Source organism: Aquarana catesbeiana, linkage group LG06, assembly GCF_042186555.1.
Source record: "Aquarana catesbeiana isolate 2022-GZ linkage group LG06, ASM4218655v1, whole genome shotgun sequence".
NCBI lineage: Eukaryota > Metazoa > Chordata > Amphibia > Anura > Ranidae > Aquarana > Aquarana catesbeiana.
In genome coordinates this window covers 8,523,387-8,540,506 of record NC_133329.1, presented here as the reverse complement: position 1 = coordinate 8,540,506, position 17,120 = coordinate 8,523,387, and the positions used below count along the sequence as shown (strand labels likewise).

Sequence of the window (17,120 nt, the reverse complement as noted above, 5' to 3'; positions counted from 1 at the left end):
AGTGTCCCTTTACATCAAAAGTGGTTTTAGACCAGCTATAAAACAGTGATAATAAATTAGAATCACTTGCAGAATTGAGCAATAGTGATTTGTGGGGAAATCTGTCATCAAACACTGAAATTTCAGTGTTTTTGATTTGATTAGATTATTGAATAATTTGTATTATTATTATATTATTATTTGTTATAATTATTTAAATTTATTTATTATATTATAATTTATGATTTTGCTTTTCAAACTTTATCATACCCGGGATGTCTACTAGACTCTTGTTTGAATAGATTTAAGTGTGTTATTCCTAAGAATTACAGGCCTACAATATAAAACGCCAAATTTCCATGCAAAATAATTGTACCACTTTCAGCATCAAAAATCTGAAATAATCATATCGCCAGGGAGGTTAAAGGAGAGTTCCGAGTCCAGGACTACACCTAGAACCTTGGCATGTGGGGATGGGCTTATAGTTGTTCCATTGATTTTGACAGAGAGATTAGGGGAAGGGGCATATGGGGGAGGAAAAATTATAAGTTTGGTTTTGGATAGATTGAGTTTGAGGAAGTGGTGTGACATCCAGACTGATATATCTTATAGTAAATTAGTGATACGTGAGGAGACAGATGGAGTGAGCTGAGGGGTAGAGAAATAGATTTGGGTGTCGTCAGCGTAGAGGTGGTATTGGAAGCCATGGGAGGCTGACCCAGGGTGGCAGTGTAGATTGAAAATAGGAGAGGTCCAAGAACAGAACCTTGGGGGGACCCCAACTGAGAAAGGAAGAGCAGAGGAAGAAGTAGAGTTGTAAGAAACGCTAAAGGTGCATTTGGATAAGTAGGAAGAGAAACAGCGAAGAGTACAGTCACGGAGAACAAAGGCGTGGAGTTTTTTGAGGAGAAGGGGGTGGTCAACCATATCAAAGGCAGCAGAGAGGTCCAGGAATAGGAGTACAGAATAGTGTCAATTGGCTTTGGCCGTTAGTAGATCATTTGTTAGTTTTAGGAGAGCAGTTTCTGTGGGGTGTTGAGGACGAAATCCAGACTGAAGGGGATCAAGAAGGCTATTATCAGCAAGGTGGACGCTCAGTCGGTTGTAGACCAGATGTTCGAGGAGTTTGGATAAGAAGGGGAGCAAGGAGATGGGGCGTAGGTTGTTAAAATTGGATGGGTTCAGTGAGGGCTTTTTAAGTATGGGTCTGACAAGTGCATGTTTTAGAGAGTTGGGGAAGATGCCAGAAGAGAGGGAGAGATTGAAGATGTGGGTTAGAGAGTGTAGCATAGAGCCAGAGGCTGAACGTAGCATTTGTGAGGGAACAGGATCCAGAAGGCAGGTGGTAAGGTGGACATTAGCAAGTAGTTTAGCAACCTCGTCTATAGTGGTGGGGTTAAAAGAGGGAAGTAATGATTGTGCCTGTGGGCATGAAGTATAAAGCATGGAGGGTATCGGAGCAGTAGAGATCTCCTCGGAAATTATATCAATCTTCTGTTTGAAGTGATTGACGATCTCCTGGGCAGTGAGTGAGTTGGTGGGTGGAGGTAGTGGAGGACGAAGTAGAGAGTTGAAGGTAGAGAAGAGTTGACGGGGACAGGATGATAAGTTGCTAATGAGAGTCATAAAATAGGTCTGCTTGGCAGTGAGGAGGCTGGAATTGTTTTTTTTGGAGGGCAGATTTATATTGGTTGAAATCCCTCTGAGACTTGGTCTTACGCCACAGGCGCTCATGAGCATGACTATGCATTTTTCAGACTCCTAGTATCATCTGTTTGCCAAGGTTGAAGGGGTCGGGGCCTGATTCTGTGTGTAGTGAGGGGTGCCACTGCCAGTGAGTCCAGTGAGGCTAGAAGGGAAGCTTTGTAGACAGAAGTGGCTAGGTTGGTGCAGGATAGGGGTGAGATTTCATCGTAGAGGTTGTCGATAGCAAAGTATAGAAGAGAAGGGTTGAGATGACGTAGGTTTCTGCGGGTAACTTTTAGGCGGTTTGGAGGGAGAGGAGGTGGAGGAGAGAGAGAGAGAGTGAAACTAATAAGGTGGTGATCATAGAGAGGGAATGGATAGTTAGAGAGGTTGCATGGAGTGCAAAGGTGAGAGAAAACAAGGTCAAGGGTATTGCCTTTGGAGTGAGTAGGAGCATGTATCCACTGCTTCAGGTAAAAGGAGGAGGTTAGGCTGAGAAGTTTGGAAGTGGCAGGAGTGTTAGTATTAATAGGGATGTTGAAGTCCCCGAGAATGATTGTGGGGATTTCAGAAGAAAGAAAGTAGGGTAGCCAGGCAGAAAAGTCATCAGGAAAGGTTGATACTGGTCCAGGGGGCCTGTAGATCACAGCTATCCTTAGAGAAATTGGAGTGAAAAGACGAATTCAGTGTGCTTTGAAAGAGGAGAGTGACAGAGAGGGAGGTGGCTGAAGTACCTGAAAGGTGCTATGTGGGGCTAGAAGGATTCCGACACCTCCTCCCTTACGTCCACTGGATCTGGGGGTGTGAGTCCAGAGAAGACCACCATGGGATAGGGCAGCAGAAGACAAAGCATCGGATTCATGGAGCCAGGTTTCGCAATGGCAAGTAGGTTAAATGAGTTGGCAATAAAGAGGTCATGGGGAGAGGTGAGTTTGTTGCAGACAGAGCGAGAGTTCCAAAGGGCACAAGAGAAAGGGAGTCTGGTCTTGGGAAGTATAGAAATGGGACCTAAATTGTGTTGATTGTGGCTGCTGCCAGAGGGTGCAGGGTGATGGGTGCATGGGGTACAGTTAAAAGATGGAGGCCTGGGGTTTAGGGATCTATCTCCAGAGGTTAGGAGAAGCAGGAGGGCAAGGGAGGTAATATAGGAACGGGATTTATATGAATTTATATGAAAGGACATGCCCCAGGGCCTTGGAGATTTTCAGTGTGTGTGGATTTGGAATTAGCAGGAGTTGATGGGTTCAGTAAAAAGGAAAAAGGAGAGGACAGAAGTGAGGGTGTTATATATATATATATATATATATATATATATATATATATATATATATATATATATATATATATATATATATATATATATATATATATATATATATATATATATATATATATATATGTTTGTCTTTTTAAAAAAAATATTTTTTTAATAAGATTTATTAATAAAGTATATATATTTTTTTATTATTGCAATCTTTCATCTTGTCTATTAAGCACCCTCAAAGTCCCTTGGCCTCATTGGAGGCCTCACGTCCCTCTTTTTTCAATTTGCATAACTAATTTTAGTGTTGCATGCAGTGCCAGGACTAATCCTCTCCCCCCACAAAATTCCCTTCCTAGAACATATCTTACCACTGGCACCCCCAGATTCCCCCTCCAGAACAAATCTCCCCACATTTTTTCTTCCACCACAAGAACCTGTAGGGGAGAGAGAACACAGCCCCAACCTCCTCCCAGCTCTCTCCTGCTCTCCAGCTCAATGCTGACAGTGGTGGTAATACGTCTGTCAGATTGTAGCGGCAGGGAGACTCCACGTGGTCTCCCCCCCTCAAATGATACCACCAGCACCCAGGGCAGCCACCCCTCCTGCCCACCTCTAGTCCTGGCCCTGGTTACATGTTTTATAATAAGACACTATAGCAGTAGAAATGTTCCGGAAGATATTATTATTTTATTTTATTTATGTCAGGTACTTATATAGTACTTATTAGGGATGAGCCGAACACCCCCCTGTTCGGTTCGCACCAGAACATGCGAACAGGCAAAAAATATGTTCAAACACGCAAACACCATTAACGTCTATGGGACAGGAACATGAATAATCAAAAGTGCTAATTTTAAAGGCTGATATGCAAGTTATTGTCATAAAAAGTGTTTGGGATCCGGGTCTTGCCCCAGGGGACATGGATCAATGCAAAAAAACGTTTTAAAAATGGCCATTTTTTCGGGAGCAGTGATTTTAATAGTGCTTGAAGTGAAACAATAAAAGTGTAATATTCCTTTAAATTTCGTACCTGGGGGATGTTTATAGTATGCCTGTAAAGGGGCACATGTTTCCCGTGTTTAGAACAGTCTGACAGCAAAATGACATTTCAAAGGAAAAAAAATCATTTAAAACTACCCTCGGCTATTAATAAATTGCCGGTCCGACAATACACATAAAAGTTCATTGATAAAAACGGCATGAGAATTCCCCACAGGGGAACCCCGAACCAAAATTAAAAAAAAAAATTACGTGGGGGGTCCCCCTAAATTTCATACCAGGCCCTTCAGGTCTGGTATGGATATTAAGGGGAACCCCGGCCAAATTTTTTTTAAAAATGGCGTGGGTCCTCCTCAAAATCTATACCAGACCCTTCAGGTCTGGTACGGATTTTAAGGGGAACCCTGCGCCAAAATAAAAAAAATGGCGTGGGGTACCCCCAAAAATCTATACCAGATCCTTATCTGAGCACGCAACCTGGCAGGCCGCAGGAAAAGAGGGGGGCCCCCTCCTTAACCGTACCAGGCCACATGCCCTCAACATGGGGAGGGTGCTTTGGGTTAGCCCCCCCAAAACACCTTGTCCCCATGTTGATGGGGACAAGGGCCTCATCCCCACAACCCTTGCTCGGTGGTTGTGGGGGTCTGTGGGTGGGGGGCTTATCAGAATTGCCTGTTATCAATGTCCGTGTAAAAGATCCCTATCAAACAATGCTGGAGAATGTAAAATACAATATAATATAAAGAAATAGAATACAAAATAATGAAATGACTGATCCCATCTTTCCTTTTCCAGAGACCATCAACAGCTCTACATCCTTTGGTAAGTGTTTAATTATTACTATTGTGTTATAGGAAAATTAAGGAATGTGTCAGATAGGTGACTTTAACATCTCATTTTTTAATGGGGTGTGATGTCATTTATTAAGAGCCAAATGTGGTGATAACACCCATAGGGGAATATGAGCACAGGGAGGAATATGAGCTGTTCATGTGTTATTGCGTGTTGTGGTTTTATCACATGTTACCGCAATCCATAATTGTGAATTATTTCACTTTAACCACTTCAGCTTCAGAAGGTTTTACCCCTTCCATTTTTTTATGATACGGCACTGCGTTACTGACAACTGCACGGTCGTGCAACGCTGTACCCAAATAAAATTGATGTCCTTTTTTCCCACAAATAGAGCTTTCTTTTGGTGGTATTTGATCACTTCATCAGAGGACGCCCTCTGAGGAAGTGATGACAAAACGCGTCTATGCGTGACCATGCAGTCACCTACACTGTCTGTCAGCGGTCATCTCAACCCGGGTACATCGCTCTCCGTAAAGTTCCGTGGAGTGGTGAGAGATAGACAAGCGACAAAGACAGTATTGCAATTTTAACATGCTTTAAAGTTTTGTACAATTGTAAGGGAGGTTGGATTGAAGGGTGATACATTTTATCACGGAATCACGCTATGTGTGCACATCTTTTTGTTGTGAGAGACATCTATATTGATGGAAGTATTCCCTGATGTAAAGCCACAAAGTATTACAGGCGCATGTTCTGGATCTGTCTGGTGAGTTCATGACCATAGGGAAGATTACTCCCACGGTGTGGTGACAGGATCCTTGTTTGGATAATACCCTTTACGAACGAGATAGATTGACTTCAATCTGACCGATTTTGGACAATTGAATATGCACTTTATTTTCTAATTGTGGAATACACAAAGCACTGCCAATGTTATAGTTTGACTGAAGCACATGTTTGATTGTTTGTTTCTATTTATAGCGGCTGCTATTAATGTTTATACCAATTAATATATGTAATTAGTGGTCTATGAGCACTGCGAAAGAGAGAGATTATTTAACTAATGTTGATTGATCACTTTCATTTGTTTGTAAGTGACACTTTTGACACTTTTTGGGGACCAGTGTATCAGGAACCATGAATCAGACCGAGACAGAAGTATAGTTAAATCACGTGAAGGAAAATCACACTTGTTTAATAATAATAATAATAATAATAATAATAATAATAAGGTAAACAGAGTAAGCGTAGTCAAAACAAGCCAGAGTTCAGTAACCGGATTGGGTAGTCAGCCAAGCAAATGTCAGAGAGCCAGAGATAAATGTAGTAGTACAGCAAGCAGGATCAGGAGCCAGAAGGAACGTCAGCCAAGCAAGTCTTCTACAGGAACGCAGGAGCAAGTCTCTGTAATGTTGACAAAGGCGAAGGCAGAGACCAAGTGAGCTGGATGACTTTAAGTAGGCAGGAATGACGAACTGAATCAACAACAGCTGGGTAACTGTGGAGAGAAATGGGAGCTGGCAATTAGCCGATAGCTGAGCGGCCAGCTCAGAGAAGAATGGGCTGAGCCCAGCCCTGACACAGTAACACTAATACAGTAATCAGTACTAAAAAAATATGCACTGTCAGTGTACTAATGACACTGGCGGGGAGGGGGTTAACATCAGGGGTGATCAAAGGGTTAAATGTGTTCCCTGGGAGTGCTTGCTAACTGTGTGTTTGGGGGGGGGCTTTGACTGGGGAAAGACTGGGGAAAGACAGAGATCCATGTTCCTGCTTAGCAGAAACACAAGATCTCCATCTTCCCCTTTCACAGAATGGCGATCTGTCTTGTTTACATAGGCAGACCTCCGTTCAGCAGCAGCGATCACTGGCTGCTGGTGAACATCAGGTCCACTGGACCTGCTGATTGGCTCCTGCTGTGTCCAATCACAGTGGGAGCGGGTCACCTGTGGCATGCATGTGTGCCCCAGACCCGGGAATGAAACTGACGTACAGGTACATGATTTTGCGTTGAAGGGCCACCCTGTACATCTACATGGGGCAGTCCGGAAGGAGATAAAAAGCATAACATGTCCTTTATCCTGCGCCACAGCTAATTTTTAGATTTACTGCCTTATAGCCATTGCATTACTGAAGAAAGAAGAGTTCATGCATGTTTTTGTTTACAGAACTGCCAATCATTTTTTTTTTGTCAATAAATTGTTTTACAATGTTACAGGATAAATAAATAATGGAAGGACAAATGTTGTATAAGAAGGTCCTACCACAGTGAGATATAGAGGACTGAATAGACTAAGCACAGGATGAGTCAGGAATTTTCCCTCATATAAACACAGTAATGGGTCCTAGAGGGTATTAATATAAGGATATTATGGTGAGATATAGAGCTCACTGACCCGTTCTCATGAAAATACAGAGAGAGATGAAAGAATATGTAGAAAGAAGGGGTGGGAGGTTAGTGAGTTTTGGGGTACCTGTAACGCACTGGAGACATTCCCCACACAGCATCTGACAAAGTAAAATTTCAGTAGACATTTGTGAAATGTAGATTGGTTGAAATGCTTGACTTAGGAAGTCCAGATGGAGATCTTTGACCCTGGAAGTCCAGATTTTGTCAAAGTTGGTTCCTCTGTCCAACAGTTTTGCCATCATCTCATCAGCATAGATCAACATCTCCTTATCCACCTCATTACCGGGCACTTTCACCCCCTTCCTGCCCAGGCCATTTTGCAGCTTGTAGAGCTGTCACATTTTGAATGACAATTACGCGGTCATGCAACACTGTAACCATGTGACATTTTTATCATTTTCTTCACACAAACAGAGCTTTCTTTTGGTGGTATTTAATCATTGCTGGCTTTTTAATTTTTTGCAAAAAAAAGACTGAAAATTAAAAAAAAAAAAGTTAAATTTTGTAAATAAGTAATTTTCCTCCTTCACTGATGGGCACTGATGAGGTGGCACTTTTGGGCACTAATTAGGTGACACTGATGAGGAGGCACTAATATGCCACCCTTATGGGTACTGAGAGGTGGCACTGAATTATGGCACTGATAAGTACTGATAGACGGCACTGATGGGTGGCATTAGTGGGCACTGATAGGTGGCACTGGAGGGCACTGATAGGAGGCACGGATAGGTGACACTGATGGGCAGCACTTACAAGCACTGATGGGCATTGATGCGTGGCACTGATGGGCAGCACTGATGAACTCTAAAACCCAGCACTTATAGGCTGAAACGTGTCAACGGACAGGTGGCAACCTTATGTGGCGTGCTCACAACACACTTTTTATTATAGAAATAGATCATCATCAGACACAAAGAACAGATCGGCCATCAGACACAAAGCCATTAAAAATGTCACAAATCACTTTGCAGGCTACACAGGACTCTGGAAGTAGTATTCAGATCAGAGGGGGCTAAAGTCTGAGCAGAACTATGCATAGCTCCCAACTGTCCCTGATTTGGAGGGACTGTCCCTGATTTGGAACAAAGTCCCTCTGTCCCTCATCGTTCCTCGTTTGCCCCTCATTTTGGTCTGATCTGTATATAAAATGCACTATTTATCTATCAAAAAGTGTCTCCCGGTGCTAAACCTTTCATCCAATTTCTAAATGGCTGCGTTTGTAAATATTACAAGCCAATATAATGGAATAGTAGTGGTAAAAAAGCACGTGTGGGTTTAACCAATCATTTTTTTTGTACAATTCTCTTTTAAGGGGGCGTGGCAGGGGGTGTGTCCTATGCCTACATACTTTTGCTAATAGGTGTCCCCCATTCCCATTTCAGAAAGTTGGGAGGTATGACTATGGGTGGAGGGGTCCTGATGATCGGGCAGTCCCGGGATACACAGTGACAGAGGCAGAGCATTCACTTTGACAGCAGCATGGGAAGCAAATGTCCACACAGACAACACAACCCGCTTCCATGTCTGTCAGTCCAGAAACCCTCCATTCCCTGTACACAGCCCGCACCTACCTTTCTTCCTCTTCATTGTCCGATGGTCAGTGGGAAGATGATAAATCATCAAAATTAAAAGAATGAAATGCTTGAAATATTTAACTCTGTGTGTAACATATCTATAGAAAATATATGGGTTTCACTTTTTGAATTGAATTACTGAAATAAATTAACATTTTGATGATCTTCTAATTTTATGAAATGCTCCTGTATATCCCATAGTTTATGGACTCTATAACTTTCCTACAGATTAAATAATATACACTAATTTGGATTATTTTCACCAAAAAAAATGTAGCAGAATAAATTTTGACCTAAATGTATGAAGAAAGATTATTAGATTGCTAAATTTTACTATAGAAACAATGAAAAACATGTTTTTTCCACATTTTTGGTCTTTTTTTTTTTGTTTATTTAGCAAAGAATAGAAAAACCCAGTGGTGGTTAAAGAGGAAATAAATCCTCGATAAAAAGGTTTTCTTCTCCCTCCCCTGCAAAGTAAAGACATAATGTGCTAGTATGCGATGCATACTAGTACATTATATGACACCTACCTGCAAACAAAGCCCACGCCGTCCCCGCTGCCGGCCGCATCCATCTTCATCTGTCTTCTTTCTGGGGCCGCGGACTCCTCCTCTGTGACTGGCCGGAGTCGCTGACATCATTCCTGTGCGGGAGACACCGGTCACGGCACTCGCTACTGAAAAAACGGCACGGGTGACATCATCGGCGCAGTATACTGTAAATATCTCCTAACCGGCACACGTTTAGGAGATATTTACAGTACTTATTCTAGGCTTACCTATAGGTAGAACATGTAAAGGGAGGTTTACAGCCTCTTTAAATACCACCAAAAAAAAGCTCTATTTGTGTGAAACAAAAAAAATGATAAAAATATCTTATCCTAATGGGAGTGTTGATCGCCAATTTAAAGTGGAGGTCCACCCTAAAAAAAAAATACATAAAAAGGCTCCTAAAAATGTGAAAAAAAAAAAAATTTACTTACTAAAAATGGCTGTTGCTAGGCAGAACGTCCTAATCTCCCACTTCCTATTCCGCGGTAGTCTTCATTCTTCTCCTCCTCACGTTGTCTTCTGGGAAATGGGGCGCGCTGTCTTCTGGGTCCCAGAACACAGCAGGCCATTCACAAACCGCTGCGCGACTCGCGCATGCGCAGTAGGAAATAGGCAGTCAAGCCGCAAGGCTCCACTGCCTGTTTGAATGGCGGTGCCGGGACCCAATCCGATGGACGTATCGGCCTTGGGCGGTCGACATCGCAGGCACCCTGGACAGGTAAGCGTGCTTATTAAAAGTCAGCAGCTACAGTGTTTGTAGCTGCTGACTTAAAAAAAAAAAAATCAGCTGGAACTTTAAGCAAGCTGCAGTGGCGTTGTTAGGCGGGTGCGGGGGGTGCGGACCGCACCCGGGTGACACCCGCCAGAGGGGTGACACCCGTAGGTAGCGGCATGCACCGCTAACACTGCCCGCTGCCCTGATCTGCTCCACGGGACTTGTGCTGTGTCCCTCAGCACAGCGGACTGAAGCCGCCTCCCCCTCCTCTCTGTTTACATCCACACAGGAGGAGGAGGAGCCCGAGGGACACACACGGCTGTGTGTATCATCCGCGCTGTTCTGAGGTCTGTAAACTCTATGTATATGTGGGTGCAAGGGGTGTCTATACTAATGGGGGCTCTGCACTGAGGGGGGTGTCTATACTAATGGGGGGCTCTGCACTGAGGGGGGTGTCTATACTAATGGGGGGCTCTGCACTGAGGGGGTGTCTATACTAATGGGTGGCTCTGCACTAAGGGGGGTGTCTATACTAATGGGGGGCTCTGCACTGAGGGGGTGTCTATACTAATGGGGGGCTCTGCACTAAGGGGGGTGTCTATACTAATGGGGGGCTCTGCACTGAGGGGGGTGTCTATACTAATGGGGGGCTGTGCACTGAGGGGGGTGTCTATACTAATGGGGGGCTCTGCACTGAGGGGGGTGTCTATACTAATGGGGGGCTCTGCACTGAGGGGGTGTCTATACTAATGGGGGGCTCTGCACTGAGGGGGTGTCTATACTAATGGGGGGCTCTGCACTGAGGGGGGTGTCTATACTAATGGGGGCTCTGCACTGAGGGGGGTGTCTATACTAATGGGGGGCTCTGCACTGAGGGGGTGTCTATACTAATGGGGGGCTCTGCACTGAGGGGGTGTCTATACTAATGGGGGGCTCTGCACTGAGGGGGGTGTCTATACTAATGGGGGCTCTGCATTGAGGGGGGTGTCTATACTAATGGGGGGCTCTGCACTGAGGGGGGTGTCTATACTAATGGGGGGCTCTGCACTGAGGGGGGTGTCTATACTAATGGGGGGCTCTGCACTGAGGGGGTGTCTATACTAATGGGGGCTCTGCACTGAGGGGGTGTCTATACTAATGGGGGGCTCTGCACTGAGGGGGGTGTCTATACTAATGGGGGGCTCTGCACTGAGGGGGGTGTCTATACTAATGGGGGGCTCTGCACTGAGGGGGGATTCTATACTAATGGGGGGCTCTGCATTGAGGGGGTGTCTATACTAATGGGGGGCTCTGCACTGAGGGGGTGTCTATACTAATGGGGGGCTCTGAACTGAGGGGGTGTCTATACTAATGGGGGGCTCTGCACTGAGGGGGGTGTCTATACTAATGGGGGGCTCTGCACTGAGAGGGGTGTCTATACTAATGGGGGGCTCTGCACTGAGGCGGTGTCTATACTAATGGGGGGCTCTGCACTGAGGGGGGATTCTATACTAATGGGGGCTCTGCACTGAGGGGGGATTCTATACTAATGGGGGCTCTGCACTGAGAGGGGGATTCTATACTGATGGGGGTCAGCACTGAGGGGGGGTGTATGTACTGATGGTGGGGTCTGCACTGAGGTGGGAGGTTGATACTGATGGAGGGGGGTCTGCAGACTCTGCACTGAGGGAGGGTGTCTGTACTGATGGGGGGTCTGCAATAAGGGAGGGGAGTCTGTACTGAGGGAGGGGGTCAGTACTTAGTGGGGGTCTATACTGAGGAAAGTTGGTCTGCACTGAGCGGGGGGCTATATTGATGGAAGGGGGTCTGTACTGAGGGAGGGGGGCTATATTGATGGAGTGGGGTCTGTAGTTAGTGGGGGGGGGTCTGTACTGAGGTAGTTGGTGGAGGAGGGGGAGACACCAATTTTTTCGGCACCGGGTGACACCAACCCTAGTGACGCCACTGGCAAGCTCTTAGCAGGCTTCAGCAGGCTTTTACCAAACTTCACCAAGCTTACCAACTGCTAGCAGCTTGCTTAAAGTGGCAATCAACACTCTCATTAGGATCTGTTTTCAACATTAGCAAACTGGAGCTGAATGGTACTTTAAATGCTTCAAAAAATCTTTCTGAAAGCTCTGAAAATGCTTTGTCAAAGCTTGCTGCTCACATTGCTCTTTTACAAGCTGAAGTGAAACAGACTTTCTTTTTTTAATTCTATTTGATTCCACTTTTTAAAAAACTTTTATTATTTTATTTTTTATTTAACTTTATTGCTTATCACAAGAGGATTACCAAACCTCCAAAGTGATATCATTAGGCAGGTGGCAGGAGTTCTTTATGGAGACATTAGGGGTTTATTAGACCCCAGATTTCTCCCCTGACATCAACTGCAGCTAACCAAGCACAGATCATTCTTGATTAGCTGTTTCCCTGGTTTCAGCAGCCGGGGAATGACAACTCCTTAACTGGAAACTCTCAGAGCTGAGCGCTTCGGGGTTCATGGAGAGCAGACTACAGAATGCAGATGTGTTGGACCTCACTATACACTGGTATGTGGAAATTAGCAGGAGAAAGTATTGAGGAGTCAGATTGGAGCGGACATTGCAGGTTGTAGTTAGAAGTTTTTTGATAATTGGAAGCCAGTAATCAGATAGACAGGGAAGCAGAATTTGTGAAGTCAGAGGCAGGAGCAGGTATTAGGATGGATGGTATTGGTTCCAGTCTGTTTATTGATTTCTTTTTTTTGTGACCTAGGATCTGAATGTTCCAGTTTCCTTGGCTCCTATTCCTGCTATGATCCTTGTGTGACCCGCACTGTGCTCAATGAGCCCTGGAGAAGCGTAACCTACACACAATACCCCGCCTATGGCTGTGATAGTTCCATGAACGGATGGTATCAGTTTACTGGTAGTGGAGGTGTTCGTATACCAGAATACTGTGTACCCATATATAGATGTAATACGTACGCTCCAATGTGGATGAATGGAGCACATCCGGTTATTACAGACGGCATTGTGAATCGCATGGCTTGTGCTAACTGGGCTGGAAACTGCTGCTACTGGACATCAACCATCCAGGTTAAAGCTTGTCCCCTTGGATACTATGTGTACAAATTAATCGGAACTCCACAGTCAGCTTGCTACACGACCTATTGTACAGGTAAGTGACTCATTTCCTTTTCCTTGTTTAAAAAAAAAAGAGTCATTATACCTATTAAGTCCTCCAGGTTGCAGAATATCTGGAGGTATGGTATCAAATCAAGATTTTGGTGTTTTTGTTGGCTTTAGTGTAACTAAATGTAGACAAATCACTGCACTTAATGCCCAGCATTTTACCTCTTTTTGGATAGATCCCGGAAGAGTTCTGTCAGGCTTTTATTTCTGGAAGGTTTAGGGTGGCATTTCTCAACCTTTTCACCTCAGAGGAGCCCTTGAATTAATTTTAAGCCATAGAAACCCCCCCCCCCGCTAAAAGTTATTAAATATACAACTCTATATATTAGTGTAATCAATAATGCCCCGTACACGGTCGGAAATTCCGCCAGCAAAATTCGGATGTGAGCTTTTGGTCAGAAATTCCAACCGTGTGTATGCTCCATCGTACTTTTGCTGGCGGAATTCCAGCCAGCAAAAGATTGAGAGCAGGTTCTCTATTTTCCCATTGGAAAAAGTTCCTATCTGAAATTCGGTTAGTCTGTATGCGATTTTGACGCTCAAAAAACGATGCATGCTCGGAAACAATTCGACGCATGCTCGGAAGCATTGAACTTCATTTTCTCGGCTTGTCGTAGTGTTGTACGTCACCGCGTTGATTTACATGAACTGCATATATGTAGACAGGCTGTTAGAAAAGTATTGGATGAGAAAATATCCTCATTGGGAGAGAAGATCCTCAATTAGTGTAACCAGGGATAAAGGAGGACCACCAACTCTGGTTTTCTCAGGCTGGCTTCAAAAGGTCTAGGTCAAAAATAGATACGGTTGCTCCCCAGATGGCCCAGTTTGTCTATAAGACTCAGTACCCATCCATCCCATCAATCTAGGTCAGTGTCAGGTCATGGTCAGAGTCAAAAGTCAGGGTCCAACTCCAGCTTCAAAGGTCAGGGTCAGTGTGTTTTAGGTAGGATAAAAAACATTTAGTAATTCAGTATCAGTGTCAGTCAGTGTCGGTATGTTTTAGGTAGGATGAAAAAATGAAATATGCATTGTTGTTTCTGGCACCTGCTATGGGTATAAACAACTAATATGGACATATGCAGTGCCAGGTGAAGGTCACCCAGAGCTCAGGGTGAACATGTCAACCTGCAACTCCCTATCCAAGATGTACTGTATGAGCATTATGTGTCAGCAAAAATTGTCCTTCAAAAGAATTGAGCACTAATCAGCATGCAACCCCCCTCCTCCCAGGACAAATCTGCCCCCCGTCTGAAATCCATCAGCACAAATCTTTTCCACCCCATCCCCCTCCCAGCTCAATTTTTGTAATCTGTGGAGAGGAGTTCACGTTCTGTATCTGTAAAATAACAATCTTTTACAACAAGTGGGATGTCCACTGTACGTATTTCATGTCTCTGATTTGTTCTTTTTTTTGTGGAGATCGCCAGAAGCTCTCCCAGACCTGGTAAGTGTTTTGGGCTTTTTGTCAACTTTCGCTTCGGGAAGATCACATCATAACATGATAACATAACATTTAATTTTAGTGTAAAATGCAGTGCCAGGACTAGGGATGGTGTGAACACCCCCCTGTTCGGGTCGCATCCAGAACATGCGAACAGGCAAAAAATTTTTTTGAACATTTGAACACCGTTAAAGTCTATGGGACACGAACATGAAAAATCAAAAGTGCTAATTTTAAAGGTTAATATCCAAGTTATTGTCATAAAAAGTGTTTGGGGACCCGGGTCCTGCCCCAGGGGACATGTATCAATGCAAAAAGAAGTTTTAAAAATGGCCGTTTTTCCGGGAGCAGTGATTTTAATAATGCTTAAAGTGAAACAATAAAAGTGAAATATTCCTTTAAATTTCGTACCTGGGGGGTGACTATAGTATGCCTGTAAAGTAGCGCATGTTTCCTGTGTTTATAACAGTCCGAGAGCAGAATGACATTTCTAAAGGAAAAAAAAGTCATTTAAAAATGCTAGTGCTAGCTATTAATGAATTGTCGGTCCCGACAATACACATAATAGTCATTGAAAGTCATTGAAAAATAAAAAAATAAAAATGCGTGGGGGTCCCCCAAAATTCCATTACCAGGCCCTTCAGGTCTGGTATGGATATTAAGGGGAACTCCGCACCAAAATTAAAAAAAAATGGCGTGGGGTTCCCCCCAAAAATCCATTGCAGTCCCTTCAGGTCTGGTATGGATTTTAAGGGGAACTCCATGCCAAAATTTTTTAAAAAATGGCGCCATCAACATGGGGAGGATGTCCCCATGTTGATGGGGACAAGGGCCTCATCCCCACAACCCTTACCCGGTGGTTGTGGGGGTCTGCGGGCGGGGGGCTTATCGGAATCTGGAAGCCCCCTTTAACAAGGGGACCCCCAGATCCTGGTCTTCCCCTGTGTGAAATGGTAACGGGGTACAAATTTATCCATACCATTTTACAAAAAGGAAGTGTCAAAATGTTAAAAAACCACAGGAGACAGCTTGGGACAAGTCCTTTATTAAAAATAAAAAAATAAAAAGGAAATTCCAGCGATGTAACCCAATAAATCCATGCTCCTACTCCAGCGATGTAATCCAATTCTCGATCTCCAGCGACTCCAGCGAGGAACACGCACAGGATCCTGCCTCCACTGGAGGCACCCAGCCAATGACACAGCGCTAGCTTGACAGCTCTTATGTGGCTGAGGGCGGGGCCACCCGTCACGTGACCCCATCCCCCTCTGACAAGGGGAAACACCAGTGTTTCCCAGTGACGTGTACGGGTGATCCCGTTCCCCCTCTGATGCAACGGGAATGCTGTGTTGCATCATATTAACCTTTAAAAATACCACTTTAGATTTCTCCCATAGACTTTAAAAGGGTGTTCCGTGGCTTTTCGAATTTGCCGCGAACACCCCAAATTGTTCGCTATCCGGCGAACAGGCGAACAGTCAATGTTTGAGTCAAACTCATGTTGGACTCAAACAGATAGCCCATCCCTATCCAGGACTAATCCCCCCCACACAAAATCCCCCTCCTAGAACATATCTTACTTGAGTGGTGTTGACAGGCAGCTGGGAAGCAGTAAAAAGGCAACCAAATCACCTGTTATCAATGTCCGTGTGAAAGATCCCTATCAAACAATGCTGAAGAATATAAAATACAATATAATATAAAGAAATAGAATACAATATAATGAAATGACTGATCCCATCTTTCCTTTTCCAGAGACCACCAGCAGCTCTACAACCATCGGTAAGTGTTTAATTATTACTATCTTGTGTTATAGGAAAATTAAGGAATGTGTCAGATAGGTGACTTTACCATCTCATTTTTTAATGGGGTGTGATGTCATTTATTAAGAGCCAAATGTGGTGATAACACCCATAGGGGAATATGAGCCCAGGGAGGAATATGAGCTGTGGAGGTCCACATTGCAGATGTCTTCCAACCGGTGGAATAGTGCCTTGTGCAGAATGAAAGGCATTACAACCCAATTCACAGATGTTCATGAGTTATTGCGTCTTGTGGTTTTACCACATGTTACCGCAATCCATAAGTGTGAATGATTTCACTTTAACCACTTCAGCTACGGAAAGTTTTACCCCTTTCATGACCAGGCCATTTTTTCCGATACGGCACTTTACCTGGTAATTGCGTGGTCATGAAACACTGTACACAAACAAAACGTATATCATTTTTTGACACAAATAGGACTTTCTTGTGAAGGTATTTGTGGGTTTTTATTTTCTATTATTTAAAAGAGAAAACACTGAAAATTGTGAAAAAAAAATATTTTTTACTTTCTGCTATAAAACATACCCAACAAAAATGTAAAAATCAAATTTCTTCATAAATGTTGTCCAAAATGTATTCTTCCACGTGCCCTTGTTTAAAAAAATCCAATAAGTGAATATTGATTGGTTTGTGTGAAAGTTAAAGCATTTACAAACCAGTGGCGGCTGGTGCTCAAATTTTTTCTTGGGCGCAAACAAATGGCGCTAAAAGAAAGCTC

At 43.9% G+C, this 17,120-nt stretch overlaps 1 protein-coding gene across 1 annotated transcript in view; it reads left to right on the top strand.

The window, feature by feature from the left end:
* Window positions 1-17,120, top strand: part of LOC141148149 (uncharacterized) — a 258,778-nt gene that overhangs the window by 179,819 nt on the left and 61,839 nt on the right. Inside the window, exon 3 of the mRNA XM_073635334.1 lies at window positions 16,334-16,360. Within this exon, the coding sequence (XP_073491435.1) occupies window positions 16,334-16,360 (27 nt within the window). The remainder of the gene's footprint in view (window positions 1-16,333; window positions 16,361-17,120) is intronic.